The 12,025-nt window shown below is 36.6% G+C and overlaps 1 protein-coding gene across 3 annotated transcripts in view; it reads right to left on the bottom strand.

Moving 5' to 3' along the window:
* RBM25 (RNA binding motif protein 25) overlaps positions 1-12,025 on the bottom strand; it is a 49,150-nt gene that overhangs the window by 11,940 nt on the left and 25,185 nt on the right. For all 3 annotated transcript variants that reach the window (XM_016208153.2, XM_016208154.2, XM_087819367.1), the window contains 3 exons: positions 4,894-5,079; positions 3,320-3,373; positions 3,015-3,098 (listed from right to left, as the gene is read on the bottom strand). In XM_016208153.2, coding sequence (XP_016063639.1) covers positions 3,015-3,098; positions 3,320-3,373; positions 4,894-5,079 — 324 coding nt within the window. The remainder of the gene's footprint in view (positions 1-3,014; positions 3,099-3,319; positions 3,374-4,893; positions 5,080-12,025) is intronic.

Below are 12,025 nucleotides of genomic sequence, written 5' to 3' on the forward strand. Positions count from 1 at the left end.
TATACATTTCTGTAAACCAGTGGGACTGATTTCAACCCCCTACTTCCCATTACCTAAAGGTTGCAGTTAAGGGTTTTAAAGACGAGGTGGGGAAGAAGAGTCAGGTCACTATAATGCAACTGAATAACCTGCCCTCTGGTTTGCCCACCCTCCGAAAGGCAAGGTAAATTCAACCAAGATCTGTCTTACTATCTATGGAAACATTTACTCCCACCATTACAAGATGGACAGCCCACCAAATTCAAGTTTGAAAATCACTCACTTCAAGCAAAAATTTTAACTGTAAAAGCAACATATTTATGCCCATAATGCCTATAAAACAATAAAAATATATCAACAGTGATAAATCCATCCTTGGAAGGAACGATTGCGTATTAACTTACAGATGCTGTGTTAGGACATGGATCGCCAACACTGGATTAACCTTGCCTACAAGCTATGTTTCTGGGAGGAAGAGCAAGTACATGGTTCACAAATAAACCAAATAACAAAGTCAGACCAAGTTTGTACCCTGACAAGATTACCAGTGTACCACACGGTTTCTATGCAAACTCAGAAAAAAAAAATTACCCCAAACAGGAAAAACAAAAACAAAACACATTTATCCCCTTGGTTTCATGTTTAGAGTCACTGAAATTTAAACTGTAACAATAAAATGTTCATTTTTTCTCTTTTCTCAGTCATGTAAAGCATTTAAAACAACTTTAAAAAGCAATCTTACCTGTTATACTCTTTTTCTCTTGCTCATGGATCAGAGAACTGATAGAGGATTATGAAAGAAAAGCTAATGCATGAAAAATCAATATATTCAGCTGCTGTGCCAGTCTGTATCAAAGTAGAATGTAGGCAAAGCTATACTGAATACATTGAAATTACAAAGGAAAGATAAAAAGAAATGGTAGAAAGAGGACAGGAACTAAAAGTTATTTAAAGGGGCAAATTCTAATTTCTGAAACAGTTCTAATGGATTATGAAAATTTAAATTGAAAAATGAGGCTAGACTACATAAAACTTACCTCAGTGTCATACACTTATAAAGAAATTTGTTTATTCCTGAGATAAATACTTACAGATTATTTTAGCTGTTCCAATAATTTCTTTTGTAGAATTCCTCAATTTTTTTTTACTCTTGTTTATTCACTGCACTACTTATTTCTTAGGTGTATAGTTTCACTTATGTAAATAATAATTTGTTTCGGAACTCGTTTCAAGGTTTTGTTCTAAGTAAATGAAAAAGTGAGTGAATCTGGTCCACACTAACTATTTCTAAAAAGGTTATATATGCAGTAAATAGATACACACACACACACACATATATGTATTTTAAGACAAAGACTGAAGAAAGAGGAAATGGAGTCTAAAGTGATGTAAGAAAGTAATGAAATAATGAAGAGGAAAGAATAGAAAAAAATCATAAATCTTACCTTATTCTCTCTTCAGACTCGTCCGTGCTGTAAATGGACGCCCCCTGCCACGCTGATACCCTGACAGTCTGTGGTTATTTAATAAACTCATACCAAAACATGCAAAGGTTCACTGAGCTCATTTTTTTTGTTACTCAAATTTTAAACATTTCCTTTAACCATACCACCCAATAACAACAGTTTTTTATTTTGACTTTTTGTGAAAGAACATTTTAGAAATTCAAAACATTCCCCCACCCACCCTGCAGTGAAATAAGTCTAAGGCAGTCCAATGCCTGACAGCTTCTCAAACTCTGAAGCAAATATCTTGAATTCATTTTTTAAAAACACGATTTTGTCAACTTTACCAATGACATGACAGGGTTTAACCAATAACAACAAAAAGGGGGTAAACCACACACACAACTATATACTATTTTCAAAAGCTTACACAGACCCTGAATTTGAGTGTTAAACCTAACCAAAGTATTCCTCTAAAATGCCTTCCCACAGACCACCCTTTTAACTCTAAAAATCAATTTGGGAGAACTGTACTTGTGCTTTTATTCACATTTAATTCCTGAAAAAGCACTGTGTAAGTAAGCTAAGGCTGGGCCTGGATAATAAGCGTTCAGTAGCATTGATTAAATAGTATTAAATGTCAACTTCAAATTTTAAAAACAGTAAGAAAAAATAAGATTAAATAAAAGAAAAAAACACATTTCACTGAATTAAAGGTCACCCACTTTGAGGAAGAACCAGTAAAATCTTATTATCTCTAACATCAAAATACATTTCATGCAGTGTTTGCATTTCACTGTCCATAAAAGCATCAACTTCAACATCAGCGAACATTCACAGGTGCACTGTCATTGAGAGAAGCTTTCAATAGGCAAAACTCGTGAATGGGATTTACTACACACAAAATACCCATTTCCAAGCCAGTTACCCCTTTGCATATTTTTCTGAGGGGGCATCCATAAATATAATAAAAAACAGAAGCTCATACTTACATCCTATTCCTTGTTACTTTCCAAGCTGAGTGTTTCATCTTGCATTAGTCACCATATGATCTCTATCATAATGGTGGGGGTCAATGAATAGATTAGCTTTATGGGCATTTACAGTTCTTCCATGCATCTAAAATTTGGTAAGTCTGGTAACCACTGACCTACTTTTTAAAATCTCCCCCTCTCAACTTAAATCTATACAAATAAAAATCTTAAATTTTAACCTCAACTCTAAAGAAAAGGTTTTCCTAAGTTAAATAACTGCCCCCAGAAATACACTACAGTGTATGTTATCCTGCCCCCTTGAATCTAGTTTAAATCTGACCTGATGTTTATGTTGAAATCTAAAAATAAAATTAGCTTTCATTCATATTAAAGTGAGATGACTGCAGAGTAGTCAGTAACTGAAAAACACTAAGTACAATATGTCACGGTCCACTTTAATATGGTATTGGTCTTCTGTTTGTTTCTATCTAAATATTAAACCTATAAAAAGCATTTAAATTTATATTCTAATGTAAGGTTGATTTTTTTTTGTCTGTTTGCTTTGGATTCTGTAAAAAGTCTAGATTGGTATCAAGTGAAAAAGCAAGAATACTACCTTATGTGTGTCTCTGAATTTGCTGATCTCTCGGGATATCAGGTCTCTTTTGTCTTCTTCCATTTCTATAGCATTTATATCTTCCTAAAAGACAATGGGGACAGGAGGGAATGCATAAAGATCAATCTAATAAAAAGGTTAGATATACCATACAGGTCTTACAAAAGATAGGAGTAAATAAAAAGAACTTCTATAGTAACAAATCTAACAATCTAAATTAAGTAGTGAAAAATCAGATAGACAAGAATCACAAATCTGGCAATTAGTAAACACAGTTATTGTCAAAGCCTACAATGTAAACAAACCTTCGTGATGAGTGGATAAGGGATCAGAGGTGCCACTGGAAATCTGCGGAAAATCTGCGAAAAAAATCCACAAAGACTTTTTTAAAAAAACACACACACAAGAGTCTATATTACTCTGCAAGACAATGCTCTGTATGTTTATACTGTAAGCAATGCAAGATTTCTCTGACATTTTCCTGATTTAAAATAACTTGATAATAAGAAAAAATATTTCACTCACTCACTATAACCTCTCCCATCACCTCCTCCCCCTCCAACTCCCCTAAGCAATGGAATAAGGGTGGTCTAATACTATCAGGAAAAAGCCATACCAAGAAAATAAGGGTGGTCTAATACTAGGAAAAAGCCATACCAAGAAAATGTGCTCATAATTCCTGACACAGAGCAGGATTTCTTTGATCCTCTCTTCCCAACCCATATCCAACATACATGTCAAGTTATTTTCTCCTTCCCCATTACCCTCAATTACCCTGTTCCTAACTAAGTCTACAATTACCATTCCCAAATACAGGCACTTCACCAGGCAGGTATTTATGATCACATGAGGAAGAATGAGCCAAGTAATAAAAATATATTTGGCCAAAGAAAATTGAAGCTGCCCGGCTAGTGTGGCTCAGTGGACTGAGCATTGTCCCATGCACCAAGAGGTCACTAGTTAGATTCCCAGTCAGGGCACATGCCCGGGTTGAGGGCTCGATCCCCAGTGGGGGGCATGCAGGAGGCAGATGGTTGATGTGATGTTTCTCTCTCTCCTTTCAGTTCCTCTCTCTCTAAAAATCAATAAAAACACATTAAAAAAGAAAACTGAAACTGGCCTAATAAGGCAATGAAATATCACAATGTTCATAGTACTTTTTCATGGTGTATGCAATCCATGCATATAACACAATTCTGGTATTTTTAGAGACTACTCCCCATAATTTCTCTAAGTTTATTCAAAAGAAATAAGTGTATGAAAACGAAACATTTTCTTTCAACCTGGACTCTCTACTGTTCAGTTAGCTTGGTCTGACAAATGGTGATAATATAATACACTGGGGAGGAGTGTGTCATCTTGTGCTGCTCTTTCACAGTCTTCCAGTTAGAATTTGAACAGCATTACTGTCCATGGAGGGGAATGCGACATGGTTTATAAGAAGACACAGCTAAAAATTAAAGAATGGGTAAAAATCTTCAGTGAATGAGACCAGCATCCTCCTTGGAGCAGAGACAGAACGATAATTAGGAAAAACAAGGCCAGCCCTTCATAGCCAAACAAAAACAAAAACATTTTACTTTAACCCTTAATATCCTACACTTCATTCACTCAAGGTTTTTTTCCCTTACTGAATCTGAATCCATAGCTAAGCACAAGATTCCATGCCAGTGCATTTTAAACACAGAAACCAAATGTTTTGGGGGGGGGGGGAATAAGTTAATTGGTAAAATGGTCAAATTAAGCTTAACAGTACATTATAATTAATGCTAGTTATTCTCTTTTCCCCTTATAAGTTAAAATGTACTGAAAGCACAAGAGTGACGCCATAAAAAATAAACTGCTGGAATGACTATTGTCAGAAATTAGTAACACATACGTCCTCCTTCTTTTCCTTCTTCTTCTTCCTGGGGTGAGAGTCAGATTCTTGTGAAGGGGCATTGAGCTCGCTGGAGTATTCACGTATTAAAACTTCAATGGCCCCTTTGATCATCTGATCTCTTCTCTTAGTTTCTTCATCTAAGGCTTCTTCATCATCATTAGTGACAGTTTCTGGCCTGGCAGTCTGAGAACAGAACAAAAAACAAGACAAATTCAGGAGTGGCGGGATGGGGGAGGTGGGATGAATCAAGAAAATGAAGAACATTCTAAGACTTAGCACATAAAACAAGCAAGCATGTTTTCTTCAAAACATCTCTGTAGTCATATTACATGCAGACCTGATTTTGCTCTTAACATTATACATTTTTATCCCTTGATAGCTATTATTTTAACCCCTACCCAGCTACAGGGGTAGCACACTGCACACAAGACTAGCACACTGCACAAAACATCTACCAACCTTTCCCAATTTTTCAGGCTGTCTTGCTCAATACTTGCACAAACTAAGAATATTTCCTAAGCAACTAACTCCTTGAACGGTTAAAAATTTAATTATGTGAAACAAGCAAGTATGGTACCCACTATTTAAAATAAAAAAGCAGCCCTAGCTGGTTTGGCTCAGTGGTTAGAGCATTGGCCCTCGGACTGAAGGGTCCCAGGTTCAATTCCAGCCAAGTGCACGTACCTCGGTCGCAGGCTCAATCCCTGGCCCCAGTTGGGACACCAGTGGGAGGCAACCAATCAATGTCTCTCTCTCACATCAATGTTTTTCTCTCCCCACCCCCTTCCACTCTCTGAAAAGCAATGGAAAAAATATCCTGGAGGCTGGCCAGCATGGCTCAGTGGTTGAGCCTCAACCTATGACCCAGGAGATCGTGGTTCAATTCAGTCAGGGCACATGCCCGGGTTACGGGCTGGATCCCCAGTAGGGGGTGTGCAGGAGGCAGCCAATCAATGACTCATCATTGATGTTTCTATCTCTTTCCCTCCCCCTTCCTCTCTCTGAAATCAATAAAGACATATTTTTATTTATTTATTTACTTTTAAATATATCTTTATTGATTTCAGAGAGAGGAAAGAAGAAGGAGAGAGAGAGCCAGAAACATCAATGATGAGAGAGTCATTGATCGGCTGCAGCCCCCAACCCGGGCAGGGCATCGAACCCTGATCGCCTGGATCCTAGGTTGACACTTAACCGCTGAGCCACACCCGGCTGGGCAATAAAGACATATTTAAATATATATATATATATATCTATCCTCGGGTGAGGATATAAAAAATAAAAATAAAAAAAGCACGTGTAGGTGAAATGAAAAACACTAAACAGGTTTTTTATATTTATCTTTATTGTTGAAAGTATTACAGATGTCCCTTTTTTCCCTCATTGATCCCCTCTACCCTGCATGTGTCCCACCCCCAAGGCCTTCCCCATACTATTGTCTGTGTCCTCAGGTTATGCATTTATGCAGATAAGTTCTTTAATTAATCTCTCCCCACCCATTCCCCCACCCATGACTTCCCTCTGAGATTCCTCAGTTTGTTCCATGCGTCTATGTTTCTGAATCTGTTTTGGTCATAAGTTTATTTTGTTGTTCATTAGTTTATTTTGTTCATTATGTTCCACATGAGTGAAACCGCACGATACTTGTCTTTCTCTGACTGGCATATTTCACTCAGCATAATACTCTCCAGTTCCATCCATTCTGACCATAAGGGTAAGAGATCCTTCTTTTTTATAGCTGCATAGTATTCCATGGTGTAAATGTCCCACAGCTTTTTTATCCACTCATCTACTGATGGATAAAGATCAGTTGTTTCAAGATCTTAGCTATTGTAAATTATGCTGCTATAAATATAGGGGTATATAAGTTCTTTCTGATTGGTGTTTTGGGTTTCTGAGGATATATTTCCAGACGTGGGATCACTGGGTCAAATGGCAATTCCATATTTAATTTTTTGACGAAACTCCGTATGGTTTTCCATAGTGGCTGCACCAGTCTGAATTCCTACCAGTGTACTAGGGTTCTTTTTTCTCCACATCCTCACCAGCACTTGTTGATTTGTTGATAGTGGCCATTCTGATAGGTGTGAAGTGATATCTCATTGTCGTTTAATTTGCATCTCTCTGATGATTAGTGGCTGTGAGTATTTTTCCATATGTCTCTTGGTTACCTGTATGATCTCTTTGGATAAATGTCTATTTAGGTCCTTTGCCCATTTTCTAATTGGGCTGTTTGTCTTCCTCTTGTTAAGTTGCATGAGTTCCTTATATACTTTGGATATTAACCCTTTATCAGATATGTCATTGGCAAATATGTTCTCCCATACAGTGGTCTTCCTTTTCATCTTGTTGATGGTTTCTTTTGCTATGCAGAAGCTTTTATTTTGATATAGTCCCATTTGTTTACTTTCTCCTTTGTTACTCTTGCCGTAAGGCAAACATTTTGCTATGACAGTTTTATACAATAAAATGCAAGTCTCAGATAGGTCAGGGCCGAAACAATGGCTTCTTTTTTCTCCCCTGCTTTCTACAATTTTTATAATGTGGGAGTACCACTTATAAAATCGTATACTTATACACTAAGAAAAAAATCAACTCTAAATACTGCACAAGTCTTTCTCCTCATGACTGGCACATGTAAAAAATAAAAAAACAAAATTCATGTTATAGTGCTTCTCACAAATAAGCAACTATTTGTAAGACTTCATTATTTTGTAAAAGAAGCCTAGATTGTTACTTCTGTTGATGTGAGAAAAAATTACTGGCCTCTACTGTGCTAATATTCTTCTTGTTTCTAGGTTTTATTTTAAGTCTCCTAGTTAAGGAATTAATCCAGTTCAAACCACAAAATTTAGAAAATGACCTAAATAATTTCCAGTTACTCTCAATGCCTGTTCTCTTAAAACTTAAAATGGTGGTTACAAGCAACATAATAAAGAGGTATGTATATAAAAAAAAAACTTTTGCAATTTAAAACTATATACATGCATACCCCAAAGTAGTTACTAATTTACTTGGTAAACATATACTATGCACATTTTCATGTATATGAATATGAACCGTGCTCTTCTGCACAAATGCTGGCTTCCGGTCACAACACATGCAACTCTATTCAAGGTTGAGTTTCATGCCTTGTGGCTCCTTAATATAACCTAGCAGTCACTCTTAACTCAATCACCAGCATTCTGAAAGCTGTCTCCAACAGATACTTATTCAACAAGCATGTATTTCTTAAATGAATTTGCTCAACAAATTCAGAGCCTACTACGTGCAAGATACTATGCTAGATGGCAAAAAAGTCAAAATTAAAAATAGCCTTGTCCTTACGCATTTTAACAATAAAGAATAAGAGAAGGTTATGATACAAATAACTTCAATGTAAAAAAGTCATGTGATATTACAAAACTAAGCAGCCTAAAAGAATGTCTTTCTCAAACCTGCCTTTCTTCATCCAATCTTCTTGTAACCAACTATGTACTTGGCATCTTAGAAAAAGACAAGATGCTTTACCCAAGGATAGTAATTAAATTGTTAAAATTACTTTTCAAAAATATTGTAAACTATAATTGTGGCAATGTGTTCCTTTAAGTCAATAATGTATCACAATAAAGTCTTCAAGCAGCTTTCACTAAAACCCCTTCAGTGATACTCTGCTTCTTCCCAGGTTTTAAAGAATTTGCCCTCCAGTAAACATCGTTGAAACTGTAGGTAATGAGATATACATGGCTTTTTCAACCCAACCCTCAGCTGTTAACACCTGCGAAATTATACTCTATGAGAGAGCATCCAATCTGCCTTTAGCTTTCCTCCTACATTCTAAGCTTTCCATGAACCCTCTACATCTCCATGCTATTCTAAGCATAAGGATAGAAGTGGGGTTAAAAATCCAAAGGCCTATTCATCTAAAAATACTCATTGCCCCTAAATTCCCTACCACCACCATCCTAAATCAAAATTTAAATATTAGTAGAGCTGATCTTACCTAAGTAGTTGGAATGAACTAATTCACACTACCTTGCAAATGACTACTGCCCCTTGATCTATAGAGAAAATGTGTATTTCAGTGGAAAGCTAATTAGTCCATATCTCTTAATTGATTATTAATGTAACAAAAACAAAAGTAAGCAGATATATCATGGAAGAAAAGGTTATTTTTGGTTTCAACTTGCTCTACCCTCTGGGTCCTCAACCATGAACAATTTCCTGATTTCCAATTTCTTCTACTTCAGAAACAGAAATCGCATTCACTACTACTGAACAGCAAAAGGTGAAGGATTTAGCAGTACAACAAGATCACAGGGATCCATTAAGTATCTGAGATGTTTATGTGGCCTTTATTCGGCTCTTTTCAAAAAAATTTAAAAGCTTCAACAGTAAAGCTACTGGTTGTAGAGTTGGAAAACAGCTCTTCCAGGCTTCTTCTTTGGCACTGACTTCTAAGGAAATGCAGAGCTCTTTCTTTTGAGGAAATGTACTTAGCCAGACTACTTAACAGGCAAAGATGTGAAGATGTTCTTACATCAACTAAAGTTTAATGTAAGTGGCTCCTTTCAGAGATTATCCGTACTTCCTACACTTGTCAGAATTCATTCTTGAATGCTAACAACCACGACCTATGACAATCAAACAGATAGCCCTGCCTTTACTGCTGAACAGCCAGAAGGCAAAAGGTCATGGAACAGATCAATATGGCCACCTCAAATGAACTATTTTGACTAAAGGCCAAAAAGTTGTTTCTACAAATTCTGAAAAAGATAAATGAAAATTTTTTAATCAAGCCATTAGAGCACATAAATCCTCTTAAAACTGTGGGTCAGAAAAAAATCTCTTTCTAGACAAGCTTGTATTTCTTTTTTAGTCAACTAACTGTTTTCTTTTCTGCCTGGGAGTCAGGAAACTGCCTGAATAAAGTGACAAGTTTCTCAAAGTCTTATTCTCATATCATCTACCTTAAGCCACTGTTTTCTAAATTTCTCCAACAAATCAATAAATGAGAAAAAACAAGTAACCTCTCATATTTTATCTTTTTTTTTTTATTATTATTATGTCTACTGATTTGCAGGAGGGGAGGGAGACAGAAACATCAATGATGAGAGCCATTGACTGGCTGCCTCCTGCATGCCCCCTGCTGGGGATGGAGCCCTCAACAAGGCCATGTGCCCTGACGGGGAATCAAACCGCCCTCTCTTGGATCATGGGTTGATGCTCAACCACTGAACCACAACGGCTGGGCTCATATTTTATCTTGAAAAATCATGACAAATCTGCAGTCTACTCCGCAATACAGTTATACTTGCCTAAGTTACGTAAAAAAACAACAAAAAAACAGTTTTAAATCTGAGACTTGCTTGACATTTTAAATATCAATATTGTTGAAGCAAATTGACATTCCAGAAAAATGCCATTTTTGTCTTGTGACTTCAAGCACCTGGGCACCATGCCAAGTGTACACAGGAGTCATGTCTGTTAACTTTTAAAAAATTCATTTTATCTGAAATAATTGTTTTTATTGGAGGTGGCTTCAATTCCACTCTTGGAGATAAAAACAGATTTAAGTTGTGGTTCCTCTGGCTAATGGTGATTTACAAATTAAATAAGCCACAAAACTGTGCGTTTCCTTACTCATAGTGATTTACTTCATGTTCAGCCTACACTATCTGCAAATACTACAAATTAAACTACCTCACAAGCTAATGGTTAAATACAGCAAAACAATGAGCCCCAGGGAATTATACAAAAAATATTAAAGACATGCTTTATTTTAAATAAGAATTCAGTTATCACAGCAAGGAAAACCTGAAAACTTGTGGCATACAAATTGTTTAAGATTTTAGTGATATGGCTGGCCCTGGCTGGGTAGCTCAGTTGGTTAGAGCAACCTCCTGAGAGGACAAGGCTGCAGGTTCAATCCCAGGTGAGGGCACATACAAGAATTAACCAATGAATGCATAAATAAATGAAAAACCAAATTGATGGCTTCCCACCACCACTCTTCCCCTCTCTCTAAAATCAATTAAAAAATAAATTGGGGGAAAATGGAATACTCTTTATTAAAAAAAAAAAAGTGTACTAAAGTTAACTGACATATAATGTGTGAATATATCCTCTAGAGATGCTTTTTAAAAACCAAATATTAGCCTCTGGCTGCTGTGGCTCAGAAGGTGAGTGTCAGCCCAAGAAAGAGGTGGTCACGGTTCATTCCCGGTCAGGGCACATGCCTAGGTTGTGGGTTTGATCCTTGGTGGGGGGCATGCGGGAGGCAGCTGATTGATGGTTCCCTCTTATCATCGATGTTTCTATCTCTCTCCCTCTCCCTTCCTCTCTCTGAAATCAATTTTTTAAAAAAAAGCAAAATTAGCAATCCAAATCCAACAACATATGAAAAGACATCATGATTAACACCTCCCACCAAAAAAAGAATCAACCAATGCATGCATAAATAAGTGGAAATACAAATTGATGTTTCTCTGTCTCTCCTCCTTCCTCTCTCTAAAAATAAAAAAAATTAAAAAGATTGGCCCTGGCCGGTGTGGCTCAGTTGGTTGAGCGTCATTGTCAGTGCACCAAAAGGTCACTGGTATATTCCCAGTCAGGGCACATGCCCAAATTGCAGGTTGGATCCCTGATCGAGGCATGTACAGGAGGCAACCTATCAATGTTTCTCTCATCAATGTTTCTCTCCTCCAGCCCCTTCCTCTCAAAAAAAATTTTTTAAATATTTTAGTGATGTGACAGGTAACACTACTGATTTGAGATACAATTTACACTCCAGAGAAATTTTATTATTTCCTTATAAAGCTAGGTAAGAACAGTAAGATTATCAGGAGAGGAATATAACTACAACTGTTATTAATTTCGTTTTTGCTATGGACAAGACATCATCCTAGGTTCTGTGGAAGTACAAGATTAAGGGACACACTCTGTGAACTTACTGCCCTTTCTATCTTGTAATCAGAGAATGGAAGGAGGATAAGAAAATAAAACTGAATATAAGAAGCTATGAGAGACAAAGAGATAAAAAATATATACTACAAAGAAGACTGACATTAACAACAGTAAAAATCTGCTTGATATGGGAAGAGAAAATTTAATTCTGCCTGAGAGGAATCAAGGGTTAGGGCTGATAAAT

The sequence above is a fragment of the Miniopterus natalensis genome, chromosome 1, assembly GCF_054644295.1.
Source record: "Miniopterus natalensis isolate mMinNat1 chromosome 1, mMinNat1.hap1, whole genome shotgun sequence".
NCBI classification, from domain to species: Eukaryota; Metazoa; Chordata; class Mammalia; order Chiroptera; family Miniopteridae; genus Miniopterus; species Miniopterus natalensis.